This window comes from Palaemon carinicauda, chromosome 8, assembly GCF_036898095.1.
Source record: "Palaemon carinicauda isolate YSFRI2023 chromosome 8, ASM3689809v2, whole genome shotgun sequence".
In the NCBI taxonomy this organism is placed as follows: Eukaryota; Metazoa; Arthropoda; class Malacostraca; order Decapoda; family Palaemonidae; genus Palaemon; species Palaemon carinicauda.
Genome location: NC_090732.1, coordinates 168,863,392 through 168,877,646, shown reverse-complemented (window position 1 = coordinate 168,877,646; position 14,255 = coordinate 168,863,392). Strand labels below are relative to the sequence as shown.

Here is a 14,255-nt window from a genome sequence, read left to right as displayed (position 1 = left end):
ATATGCGCCCTCTGCATACAGTACACTGTAATATAAATACAAAAATATCCCGGCTGATGTAAGTTATTTTCCCTTGAAATTCCCCATGTTGAGAGATTCTCGGTAATAAGCATACCTATCTTTTACCTAAAATCCTATTTTGATTAAAATCTTGATCATTTTCAAGTAGCTAATGCCCTGAATTCCATTTTCTTATTACTGTATTACACTATCACACAAAAAGGATACATGAGGTTCCTTCACTCTTTAGAGAATCCTGATGACAAACATATACAGGGATATATCTATACTTCACTTACAACCTAACCTTTAGCTTATCAACCCTAAAAGTTCTTTCAGCTTTACAAATATACAACTACGCAAATCTGTATATAAGTATACATAACCTGTTTACTTTACGTATAAAATAACTTGCGAATAAATCCTAATAAAAAAATGTAGTCATTCATCAATTTCACTTTTTCTATAATTGAGAAAAAAGTAATCAAGTACTTCAGACTTTTGCAATGTCCAATATAACCATGGAAAAAATTTCCATGGCAATAAGAACAGTTTACATATTGTTTTGATGCAAATAGTAATTAAATAAAGCATATCTAAAAAAAAAAAAAGTTTCAAGCAGTGCCATGCTCATTCATGTGCTCTAAAACTACACTGTATGTGAATAATAAAAAAAAAATGTACTCTACCGAGCACCTTTGCCATGCACATAGAATTAATCAGAAAAATAAATGTCAACATAAGGGAGCAATCCACTTCCCTAAATCATCAAACATATTACAAGCCCTAAACCAAAAAAAGGAGGAAAATACTAAACAGGCTTTTAAATTTCTCCTGGTCACAATTCCTGTTGACCTGCCTCATAACATCACCCTGTCTCACCTGATGGGAATTCGGGTTCTGACTCTCCTTTTCCTCCGCTCTCACAACACAATCTTTCTGGAGCTTCTTAAGCCTAGATAAGTTGGTAGACCCTGAAGCAAGTAGCTGTAGTGTCTCCAGGCTGGTATTGACTGCCCCCTGCAACACCACACTAACATTGGAACTTTTTGATAACTAATTACTTGCACTATGCTCAACGAGTAACGCATACAGACAAAATGTTTACGAGAGCACTTGTACTCACCACATAAAAACAAGCAGACATTAACGTAACTAGTAAAGCATGTCTCGGGGACTGCCAGGCTAAAGCGTAAGAGGTCACAAACCAATGTAATAGTAACGAAGCACAAAGCCTAGCCAAATTTTAAAACACCAGGAAACACTGACAGGACATCCTCCGCAACAGCTAGTTAATTATGCATCCACCAACATATAATATAAACAAGACTATACATATGATAACAAGATCTAAATTTATCAATACATAAGCATATCAAAACATAAGAAACCAAAACCATGTCAAATAATGAGCATAAAATAAGCTTTATTACTGAACTCTGCAAACTAAGTAGCAACAGATTTATAAAACCCAAACTGGATATTGTCTTATATCTAAGTTGTAATATGAAAAATTTAAAAGTAATTTGAACTTCTAATTATACATACCCGAGTCCTCTACATAGGATAGATACTAGCAAACCTATAGCACTAGGCAGTAAAGTTTTATAAGGAGGTGTAAGCAGGTAGCCGGTAGTTATCGGCCGAGAGCAGGCAAGCCCAGATCTCCGGCTTGCCGAGCAGTCACTTTGTTTGCATATCATTCTCCCTCATCCTTAGGTGGGAGGAAGTTCCCAGTCCAATAGGCTGGATACTTATCCTGGGATACCAAAACTCAGAAACTTTTAAGTGGTGCAGAGTTAAGGTTCCTTGCGCCTCGTGAATCGGTGGTTTAGCAATACAATTGGGACCACAGGCTGTGTAATAAAGGATACAGATCAGAAAACCTGTGTAGTAACAATAAGGCATTTACAGAAAAGGTATCTAGGGGCCTGTGGATCGATTCCTGCAGGTAATGTGCACTAAAAATGGTCTTCTGTTTTCAGATGCCTGCCTGGAGTACCTGGGCCACAAAGAGATTCTTACAGAATACCAGGGTCATGTTTACACCCCTGACCTTAAGAGCTCTACCCCAGACTCTACCTGGAGCAGAAGGCGAGGGTGGCGAAAGGTTAAATTAATAACTTCTCTCAGCCAATAGATTATCATATTCTTAGACACCTTCTAAAGCATAAAAACATAAACATGGAGGCGGTTTGCAGGGAATTGGAAGGCGTCCTTGAACACTGTTTCCGGCTATTGCCCCTATGAACAGCATATCAGATATTTATGTTTTAGAGACGTTGCGAACAGGTCAACTGTCGGGGAATGCCTAAAAGTCAGGATCCTGTTTGATATCTTAAGGTGCAAGGAACATTCTGACCAGACAATCTGTGTCCTTCTGCTCAGCTTTCCTGTCACAATGACCTAATGCCCTTCTTGCCTGGAATAAAGCGGGCTATCAGAGTAATCGAGTCGAGCACTGCTCACTCATGAATTTTGCTGCTACCTGTCAAAGCTGTAGAGAAACAGTACCACTTTAATTGCATATATAATGCCACTACGATGGTGTTGTCACTCATAGACACCACCAAGTGTACAGTCAAAAGAGGGGGATTATTAAAGCGAGAGGAGAGATGTTCAAACCTCCAACACACTGATATGGCATTGATGCTCCTGGTTGGTCCCAAGACGGAAAAAATTTTCCGACAACGGTGACGATGTACATACCTAGGTAAATCAGTCTTTGCTTGAGTACTAGAACTGACATTTTTTGGTTCACCATGATTCCCAGATTGTTACAAAACAAGAGAAGCCTCTGTCTGCTAAAAAGGTCGACCTACAAGTCTGCCAAGATCAGCCGAAAGCTGGTGAGAAAACACAAAAATAATTGAATCGGTGTACTGTACTCTGCTTCCTATGATAAAGCAAAGGTACTTCCTGGAGGGGTAATGGATTTGGATCTGGATGTACGCATCCTTAAGCCTGATCACCTGCCTGACTGTGACAGGTGTCTCCATCTTAAACAAGGTTTACAGAACACATTCATTCCGGGCTGAGAAGTCTATGAATGGCCTCCTGACAGCTTCTCTACAAGACTTATAAAAGAGTTAACCGAAGAAGCCAGGGGAACTGTCACTTTCCCTGCATTCAGCAATAGTTCTTGGACTCTGTTGAAAGCGCACAGAATTTGCATGCTTGCGAGTCTTTATTACCTATCCAATGTACAGTATATCCGGGAGTAATGCAGAGCGCGCAACAAGAACCTAGGCTTGCAAATTGATCAGTAAGGGAGGTTACGTGCAAATAGGCACACCACCTGTCAAGACCAAAAATTTCAAAATGAATGCTCCTAGGAGAGCGTTCTAGCAGGCAGGTCAGAGGGTACCTGATCGATCACGAGCGGGCAAGAGGATGTGCGATTGTTTGTGAACCAAGCAGTTAAGGTTTTGGCTTGTGATCACATCCATGTGTAATGGCAATTTCTTAAGAGCACACAAACACCTAGTACCATGCCTAATGGGAGCACAAACTGGTCAAATGGAGCTACTATAAGAGCGTGTGATAGCCAACCAATCTGCGATCATAGGCAAAAGTGGTAACATTCCAATAAATGCTCGCTATCCCAAGCTTCTGTGTTGTTCCAATCGATGATTGAATAGCTGAGGAGAAATCAAAGTAGCGTGAAATCTCAACGTCTCTGTCTTCATCCTCAGTGAAGGATTGGCCAATACTGCCCCTACCATAAGGACAAAAATGGTAATAGTGACACATGAAACTCCTATCAATCGTTCTTACAGGACTAACCGTCCAATAGGGGAATCGGAAGGGCAATTTCCGTTTTCTTATGACTTACTACGGTACGTGCCTGAGCCCGACGGAACAAATATGAACAGACGCTCACACAGAAGATACCCTTGGTAGAGAGAGCATCAAATATAGGTTGAACGCTGAGAAATTGCATACTGGTGCACTTCTTCATAAGCTTTACTCTGTCAGTCTGGTTAGGAGAGTGCTTCAAATGAGCACGCCTGATATTATCAAACATTCACATGTATAATTGTACACAGGGTTCCCAGCTCCCTGGCGGTAACTACCGGCCACCTGTTTACACCTTGTCATAAAAGTTTAACTGCCGAGTACTCCAGCTTCACTGTTATCTACCTTATGTAAAGGACGATGGTTTGTGATGGTGTAGTAACAATTTACAATTCAGTACTCCCAACCCCTACCCTTAAGGCAAAATTCCCAAGTCTAATCTTAAGAAGGAACTTCTAAATATCTTTTACAGTACAGCACATTCCCAACAGCTATTAAAATGTTTCCCTTGAAGGATCCTCTTAATATACAGCAAAAATAATAGGTCATTCAAACTCTCCCATTGAAAAATAAATACAGTAGCTCAAACCTAAATGTCAAGGCAAGTTAAAAATATAAAATACAGTAAGCAGCTGTTTATGTAGAATAGCAAAAAAGAAAAAAAAATACCCAACAAAATATGTGTTGTCTAATACAAATGTAATTATAAAAATAATGATTTTTTTCTCAATAAAACAAGGTGATTAATTAGATTGAAGGTAATGAGGCACTGAAGAAATATTTGAAATAAAAATGGTACTTAATTCTTAAATTCCTATGTAAAATCTTCACAGATGTGAATACAAACTGGAGCAGACATGCACACGAAGCCGAGCGATGACATATACAGCAATTTAACAAAAACGCATTGTAGTTGAAAAAAAGGATTCCTTCTCATAGGTAGATAACACAATAAAAAAAGGTGATGATGCACTTAAACCTACTTAATGCAAGATATATCATGGCAAGATTCAATAGCTGATTATGAGGTTCAGACCTTAAGGCCAAACGCTGGAACCTATTCCAGATATCTAGCGTCTTAAAAAAAGACAAAAAATCCTGATGGAAACTTAAAAAGGCTATAGTCTACTGTACAATTTAATATAAAATGATGTATAACTGTATCTTATAAAAAAGAAATAAATGTAAATATATTTATATATATTTTCATATAAAAATACTCCCGTAAGTACTGTTGGACAATGTACAGTATGTATATCTACTGTACATCCTTATTTAATATCCCTATTAAAAAGATTTCATACCATCTGATAAATTCCAAGGATATTTAGTTGATGTGCACTCATTTACAGTACAGTACTGATATATCTAATGATTAAGAAAAATTAGCACTAAAGCCTACGTTGAATCATTAGCAGATACAAGAAAATTAAGGAAATGTACTCAAAAAGATTTCTATAAGGGAGTTTTACCAAGATTTCTGCTGAGGGGGTTTTACGAAAACTTGAAAAACGCAAATTACCAAATGTTTATTTTAACAAAAAATCAAATATTTATTGAGTCTTCATTTTGACTAATATGAAATAAACATTTCTCGAGTCATCATTACTCTTTATTGTCTATTAAATTGACAGCAAAAAACCCAAAAGTAAGAATCCTAAATACTGTACTGAATACTCATAAATCACTCTTTCATTTAACTAAAAAAATCGAAGGCATGATTTAAAGAAATATGACGTTTACAAGTTGAGTAATTTATCTACTCACAGAAGGGACACTTTAAATAATTTTCATCAAGACAATATCAAGAAATAAAGATTTACAGAAATTCCTTTATCTGACACTGCCTTATGCAATACTGTATGTTGCCGGTTTTGAAAAGGCTTCAGACGCTTTTTTTAGAGTTGAAAACGTGTGAAGATTTAGTCAATACAGTACTTTTTATATGAGGGTACTGCATGTAATTTACTATATTTGATGAAATAGGGATTACAGTACTGAATACAGTACTACACCGTTGTGATTAATCGCTTGAAACATGTAAGTGGTAGTGCACAAATTACCATGGATTCTACACTTTACTGACAAACTATGGTGTACAAATGTGTAAAAATAAAAAACAACTGCTCAACTACGACAAAAATTACTATACAGCACATATATATAACACAGATGAAGTGTGAAAGTCTGTAGTAAAATTACAGTAATGAATTATGAACCACATTTTCCTACAACATTGAATCACACATAAAATTAAGCATCTACACTATAAAGGCAAAAATGGCAGTGAAGCCGTCACCTAATGAATACTGTACCAATACGGTATTTATTCTGACGACTATCTCATGGAAAATACAGGGTATGAAAAGCAAAGATGAACCGAAGAATTACAAGCAGACAGTACAACACCGAAAGAATTCCCCGAAGCATCCATAAGCTCACAAAACCCACTAACTATTCTGTCAAGATGCAACCCAAGTCAGACGCAGCATGGTAGCATTGCTCCAGGTAAAGTTAACCTTTGTTAACCGTCAGAAGCCATCACTCGTAATGAGACCCTCAGTGGACGAAAGTTTTAAAACTTCATAATTATATAAGAGCAAGTTCCTAATAAATGTTCATGCACATGGTGCCATTAACTTCACTCTTTAAATGAATAAATGAACTCTCCCAATTTCTCATCTTAACCAAAGCACCTCTTCAAAAAACCTAGTTATATATTAGTCAACCTTTCACCTGCCATGGCCTTTGGTTTTGCTAAGGTGCCTGTAATATTGTACAAAGATTCTGAGTCACAAACGATAGACAGAATGTAATTCTACAAAACCAACTGGACGGTTAACAGTGGCTGACTTTCTAATGTGGTTAAAGAATCTTTTCACCCAACATCTACTAACCTATGAATTACTGCTGCGGTTTACCTTAATTTTGTTATTAGCTAATTCATAATGAAGCCAGGACAATACTGGTACAGTATTTGAAATAGATTCCATCATAAAGGTAATGTCAAAATTAAAACTGACACTCTTTTGACAGAAATCTAACATACCATTACATAATTTTCATTTCTAAGCTGCACAGTATAGCGTTCATATTATCAACTAATTTAGTTACATAATCAATAACATGCATCATATATCTTACCTGTGGGGTAATGATCTGGTATTGAGCAGTTACTGCCGGAGTAGTAGTTGCTGTCTCCTCCGTACTGGTTCCTTTGCTGCTGGAACTTTGAGATGTAGCTGTTGTCGTGGGAGTTACTTTTGGAGGATTTGATCCTCGGAGACTCAGGGGAGGTGGTGGCCTCGCTGCAGTTGGTGCAGCAGCAGCAACAGCAGCAGCAGTAGTAGTAGTAGTCGTGTTAGTGGTTGCGTTAGAAGAACCACTCCCAGCTAGCTGAACCATCATCTGAGGTCCTGGCAAAATAGGTCCAAAAGGCATTGGACCTGGACGCGTTGTTGTTGGAGTAGGTGCACGTGTCAGACGTGGCATTGGTGTAAAGCGTGGCACAACGGGAATGGTAACCATCGGAGGCTTACGAACTGGCGAGGTGGTTGGGGTGTCTGATTCAGGTTCTTCATCCTTTTCTGGAGTACGCTTAGGCCGGCCCTTTCGATTTGGTATGCCACCTTCTGTACGGTGAGCGTTGGATTCGTCGAGCTGTATGACAGTAAGGTACCTATCATACTTTTCATAATTTTTCTCACCGGTGGCATCCGTAATAACAACATCTGCTTTCTGATGACTATTGTCTCGTGTCGTTTTCAATTTGATGTGTTTTGTGATGTCCCAGCGCCAGTTAGATTTATATCCACATTCTGAACAATTGTATGGCTTTTTATTGAAATGTCCAACAATATGAACATGAAAACGTGATGCAGTTGTGGCCCAGAAGCTGCACTGAGGGCATCGGAACACCCGTTTACTGTAATAATGACTGCCTTGCGGGGTTGCACTTTCAATGTAATCCAACTGGTAGTCCATCATTACAGGGCTTTTGCTCGACTCTTTCGATGGGGTATCCAAGATGTCTGACTTACTATCTTGATCATCATCGCTCTCATCCTCAACTTCCATTTTATGTTTAACTTCAACGACCTCTTGGTCCCCTTTTTCTTCCTGACTTCTGAACTTGTTCCAAACAAAAACTCTATTTTCCATGGGGTGTTTATCATCTTCAAATGCATCCTGGGCATCACCATCTTTGCTATCTTCATTCATAGACTCTTCATTCTCAGGAGCCTCATCTGGATAATCATCTTGATAAGATTCTTCAGCATCATCGTCATCATCCTCATGCCTACCTGCGCTTCCTCTCTTTCCGGAATCCATGATTTGATTCTTACGAGCTTCGGGACATAACTTCAGGTGGTTTACCAAATCATCGGTGGTTTTGCAGCGATGTCGACAGAACTGGCACCTAGTAGAGAGTGAGGCTGATGCATAAATATTTTTTGCACTCAGATGTAACTTCTGGTGACGTACACTTTCAGAAAGGCATTTAGACTCGTGTCCACAGAACTGACAAACAAGATTTTGCACATTTGAAGTAGAGATCTTCTCTTGAAGCTTATCAAAAAAGGAAGAAGAGTTTTTCTTCTTCACATCTTTAGCTGGAGAGGATTCTTTTGAACTAGCTGTCTGAGAGTCACAGGAATCATCTGCAGACCTTGAATTAGAACTTCCTTGCTCATTATTATTGTTGTTATGATATTTGCTACTGGATTTGTCCCGAAGATCAAATTCTCTTCTTTCTACTTGGTTGGCTCGTTCTGTCGACTCTCTGCGCGTCTTTGGCTCGTAATTATCATTGACGTTTAAAGATTGAGGGTACTGAAGAATTTGCTGAAGTGTGTCCGGCCGTTCCTTTGGAGATCTAGATGATTTTGGTGACTTTTTACTTTTCTTAGAATGGGTTTCTGATTTTGGCATAGGTATACTATGTATCTTCTTTTCATGCCGTGATACTTCATTTTTGAAAGCAGCCTTGAAAGAACACACACGACATTTGAAGGTCTTGATGTAGACATTACCATGGCGATGTACCACGTCATCTGGATGAATGAAATCCTCCTCAAAGTTATGCCGTTCGTTGAGCTCTTGGAAAAATGTATCTTTCTGTTGCTTGGGTTCCTTCATTTTCTTCAAAGTTATCTTGATTTTGGGTTTCTTAGGCTTAGGTTCACCATCTTCATCTTTGCTGTCATCAGCATTAACTTGCGAATCTTCAGCTCCTCCCATATCAATATTTGATACCCTAAAACTATTACCATTATGATGACTGTCTTGTCCAGTTGGTGAATCTGGATAGTCTAACCCCGGCAAACGAAGAGCATCCGGGTGCTCGTCTCGTTCGAGTCTCATCATTTCCATTTCCTGGTCGTCAGATGTACAATCGGCCGGATCGCTTATCCCAATGGTTCTCTTCAGCTCCTTTTCTCTTATTTGTTCAGGTGTCAAGTGATGATTTGATATATGAACTGTCAAGCTCTGTTTTATTTGAGCTGTAAAATTACACAAGTGACACTTATATTCACCGCAATCTTCAGTGTGATTTTTCATGTGGCGATCTAAATTCCATCGGTATGGAGTTCTGAAATCGCAATATTCACACTTTAAGATAGGTAACTGATGGTATTTCATATGCTTAGTGTATCGCCCTTTCAAATGTGTAACATAGTTACATTTTACACACCGAAAGAAACGACGTTTAAGATGAAATGTTGTCTCGTGGCGGTTTAACAGCTTTCGGCTGCGGCACGTATACTCACAATGCAAGCAGCTAAAAGAACCCCTTTCACCATCCTTGATGGATAACTCATCATCATCTAAAAAGTCATCCTCATCATCGTCTTCATCCCATCCATCATTACCTTCATAACTTCTGGGTGACTTTCCAGGTGAACTTCTAGATGACTTTCCAGGTGATACACTTCCTCTTGCTGACTTTGCAGGTGATACTTTAGCTCTAGGAGACTTGGCCCTCTTCTTATAAGGGCTTGTGCTACTCTCTTTAGTTTTGATTTTCAATTTGTGTACCATCCGAGCGTGGCGTATCAACTTCTGCTGATTTTTGGAAGCATAAATGCAACGGGGACACTCGAAAACCTTCATCTTCTCGCCGTGCTTGTCTCTCAGATGATAAAGATGCTCACGTGGGTTTTGGGTGTTAAAACCACAATGCAAACACGAATAGTTACGTTTCAAGCGACACTGGGGCAATGATTTATATTCTGATGGCATACTACTCATTTTCAGATTGTCATCATCTAATATGTCTCCATTTACAGCATCATCACCCAGAGTTTCAACATTTGGCTCATCCACATCCATGGCACCAGGGTCATCTTCAACATCTTCCCTAGCCTCTGCGTCATCTCCAGATTCCTTGGACTCCAATAATGCTTCATTATTTTGGTTGTCAGTCTCATCGCATTCTTCTTTCTCATTTTCTACATCCATGTTCTCCAAATGTTCATTATGCATACCATTTAGCACATTATTGGAATCCTGCTGGTTAACAGGCAAATCTTGGGAAACAGCATGATCACTGTCTGCAATCTCATTTTCCACAGTCTCGTCAACGTCCTTGATGACGTCCTTTTCCTCGCTGTCATTTTGATCTTCATTATCATTAACTTCTGCATCATGTTCATTTTCATTACTCTCTTCCAGATGTTCTACATTCTCTTCCTGTATTGATAAAACTGGCTCATCTTGGCAATGATCTCCACTCTCTTGAACTTCTTGGTCTTCATAGGGTTCTTCATCAATTACCATTTCTCCCTGTTCCTCCGCTATTTCTTCAACATGACCAGAATCTTCTTGAAGTTCCTCTTCAACCTCCTCTGTTTCCTGATGGTCCTCGTGGTCCTCATTATCGACTGTGGCATCATCAATTACCAATTCTCCACTGTCTTCATGAGCTTCTTCAATTGCAGCTTCATCTATCTGAAGAGATCCACCAGCATCAGAAGTCTGGGGATCTATTTCGCCATCTATTTCACCATCGACTTCCTCCTCATCATTTAATGCACCTTCTTCACCTGGCTCGTTCATATCTGCTTGAAGTGCTTCCTCTCCTAATTCCTCAGTTTGCAAAGCATCCTCCTCCTCCTCCTCAGCAACTTCTGTAGTAGACTCCAATCCATTTTCATTAACCTGACTGGTAATATTTTCAGTTGACTGGTTCAACACTGGTTCTTCTTGACTAACATCCTTAGGCACATCCGGTTCATCGCCAACCTCCTGCATCCTCCTGAAGAACAAAACTTACTGTCATTCAACATTTTAGCCATCATTATCATCCTTATTACTAACTAAACTACAACCCTAGTTGGAAAAGCAGAATGTTGCAAGCCCAAGGGCTCCAATGGGGAAAAGCAGCCCAGTGAGGAAAGGAAATAAATTAAATACCAGAGAAGTAATGAAATAAAATAAATCTTTCATACATGAACTACGAAAAGAGACTTATATTATATTAGCCAGTTCAACATAAAAGCATTCACTAAAGTTTCAACTTATGAAGTTCCACCGATTCAACTGCTTGACTAGGATCATTCCACAACTTGGTCAGAATTGGAAAAAAAAAAAGGTGATCCCAGCTATCCAAAGACTCTGGATTGGCCATTTCCTTAAAATGTTCTAAATCATTTGAACACTAACAAGAATACTTTACACACTTTATGGCATTACTTTACCACAAAAAAAAAAAAAAAACTGCAAATAGTATTACTATTATTATTAGCTAAGCTACAACCCTAGTTAAAAAGGCAGAATTCTATGAGCCCAAGGTATCCAACAAGAAAAAATAGCCAGTGAGGAGAGGAAATAAGTAAATAGATAAAATTAAAGAGAAGTAAAAAAAAACAAACAAAACAATAAAAGATGAAAAAAGATGACATTTATAGATCAGCTAATCAAAGGTACTAAAAAAATAAAAAAAAAAACAGCAATGAAAAGAAAAAACAAGGAGGAGCATGTTTGCCCTTTGAGAGAAAGTTCTATTTTCTAAGCTCTTCAACTCCTACCACATCATTTAAAAAGAAAGTTCAAGAATTTAACCCCCGGAAAACCTGGGCCATATCTCAAGTCTGGTTCCTTACATTAAAATAGCACAACTTTCAGCTCAAAATAATTGGTAAATTTATCTTATATGCTGAAAACACCTAACATCAATAGAAAGTTAATGATTCTTCAGTAGCATATCCTACATTCAAAATTTGACCATTAACAAAATCAAAGCGCAAAAAACTTGAAACTCTATGATAAAATTTAAAGGAACATATTTCATTACAGGACGCTCTGACAAAAACAAATTAGACTAAAGATACATAGTATGAGACATATTTTCATGTACTATATAGTATGATATCATGAAATTTAAAGTATATTTAGAGCTATTTGATGATGATCAACTAATAAAATGTTCAATTACTCAACTTTGGAAAATCAAAAGAATAATAAAATACATTGTTCTCATATCAAACAAACCAGGAATGTATTATATAACATGATTTAATATGGAACTCATTGCATGAAAAACTTTATATGAAAATAGATTTCATAACAATTACTAATTGTCGTGTGTTACTAATATGATGACTATCTATATAACTAATTATACATGCACTATATATATATATATATATATACATATATAGTACATATATACATTTATGTATATATAATGCAAACATACAATTGTGTATTTGTATATAAGAAAAACAATATATAAACATATATTGGTATTCAGTTATATCAGCAATCATTTCGCAGTTGATTAGCAGATAAAAAAGCTATACTAAAAACAAAACAAAAAAATATAAATATATGTAACAACATAACAAAAATACTGACAACTAAATGCAATGACATCATAATAAACCCAGACTACATAAACAAACAAATGCAATGATATAACAAAAACTAACGGAATAAATAAACGCAACGGTATCAAAACAAAAAACCTAACTGATATGTCATAAGTTCTAGTTTATTGATACATTCAGAATGGGTTCAAGAAAAAATCCAAGAAATTATTTTTTTTACTATGGTTATTATAAATGAAATAAATTTATTACTACTATAATTAAAGCCCTTCATGAATATACACAATTCCAGCTAATAACGGTTGTTAAATTTAATTCATAATATATCAAATTTGCATATTTGAAAAATAAATTGTAAAATGTTTGTATACATTAAATGGAGCCATAAACATCTATCACAAGTAATTAATTTATCCATAAATTGCTGAAGATACTAACCAAAATATACGATTAAAATCATATGATATCAGCTGACCAAGAACCTTGTGCAATAGCAACAATATATATTAAATGTCTTCGAAGTTGCTAAGGAATCTGTGCAAAAAATATTGGCAATACATCAAGGTCAAGGTTGATGAGACGTCCATTAGTAATTCCGCTACCAAAACAAACAAATATTAAGATGTAATCCATGTGCACATCTATTCTTACAACAGCTGGCTTAAGATTTATGAATGAGAAATCACGTTCATTATTCTTAAAAGAGAAAATTCGTCTGCTTATATGTTTTTATTTTGGACATCCAGATGCCCCTCCTGGGCAGGTGAGGAAGCCGCTCACTTCCTGTAGGAACAACTTTGCTACTGTATCCTCTTCGCCTTCGTTCACCCATTCCCTCCAATGCAAACACACCCCCACCTTTATTAATACTCCTTTTTATTACAATTATTATTATTACTAACCAAGCTACAACCCTAAATGGAAAAGCAAGATGCTATAAGTCCAAGGGTTCCAATAGGGAAAAATAGCCCAGTGAGGATAGGAAATAAGGAAATAAATGGTTGAGAACAAATTAACAATAAATCATACTAAAACCCTTCTTATAACTAATGACGGACATAACTACACGTAAACCTGATAACAATTAGCATAGAATTATCTAATAAACCTCAAGAGAAAATTATTACATTAATAATATACGCATCGTGGCTAAAAAAATGATTTCAAACAAAAATGTGGGGGGTCAATGTTGCGGTCCCACGCAAGGGGTGGGGGGGGGGACAACCAGCTGTAACTCCCGATTCTCTCAATCAACCCTCCTCACCCCCCCCCCCTCCATCCCTTCCCCGGCCACCACACGAAATGCCCCACTGCCAGACGTACAATTACTCTTTGGCCACGTAAACAAACCATCCTTTTCGCTTGGACATCATGATTTTCCAGTCAAGCCGCCTACGAGACTGTAATACATTACAGATATCATCGTCATTCAGGTAAAATGGCGATAATTGCCGTCAGTCACTTAAAAATTGCGATAAAATACTTGGACACCTACAGCCGTCCTCGCCTTCGCTGGCTCGGTATAGTCTCTCAGGTTCACTGATGGTTCGTCACGATTAAAGTCTTTGATTTCTTCGCTTATACCAACTGCTTCCACGCGAAGGATTACAAATACAGCAAGCTTGC

The 14,255-nt window shown here is 37.6% G+C and overlaps 1 protein-coding gene across 5 annotated transcripts in view; it reads right to left on the bottom strand.

Moving 5' to 3' along the window:
* The window catches only part of LOC137646121 (zinc finger protein 142-like), a 38,420-nt gene that overhangs the window by 24,005 nt on the left and 160 nt on the right, over positions 1-14,255 (bottom strand). For 3 of the 5 annotated variants that reach the window (XM_068379325.1, XM_068379327.1, XM_068379328.1), the window contains exons 2-3: positions 6,943-11,056; positions 883-1,020 (exon numbers count right to left, since the gene is read on the bottom strand). In XM_068379325.1, coding sequence (XP_068235426.1) covers positions 883-1,020; positions 6,943-11,052 — 4,248 coding nt within the window. In that variant the 5' untranslated portion in view covers positions 11,053-11,056. The remainder of the gene's footprint in view (positions 1-882; positions 1,021-6,942; positions 11,057-14,255) is intronic. The other 2 variants (XM_068379329.1, XM_068379330.1) reach the window with 1 other exon arrangement.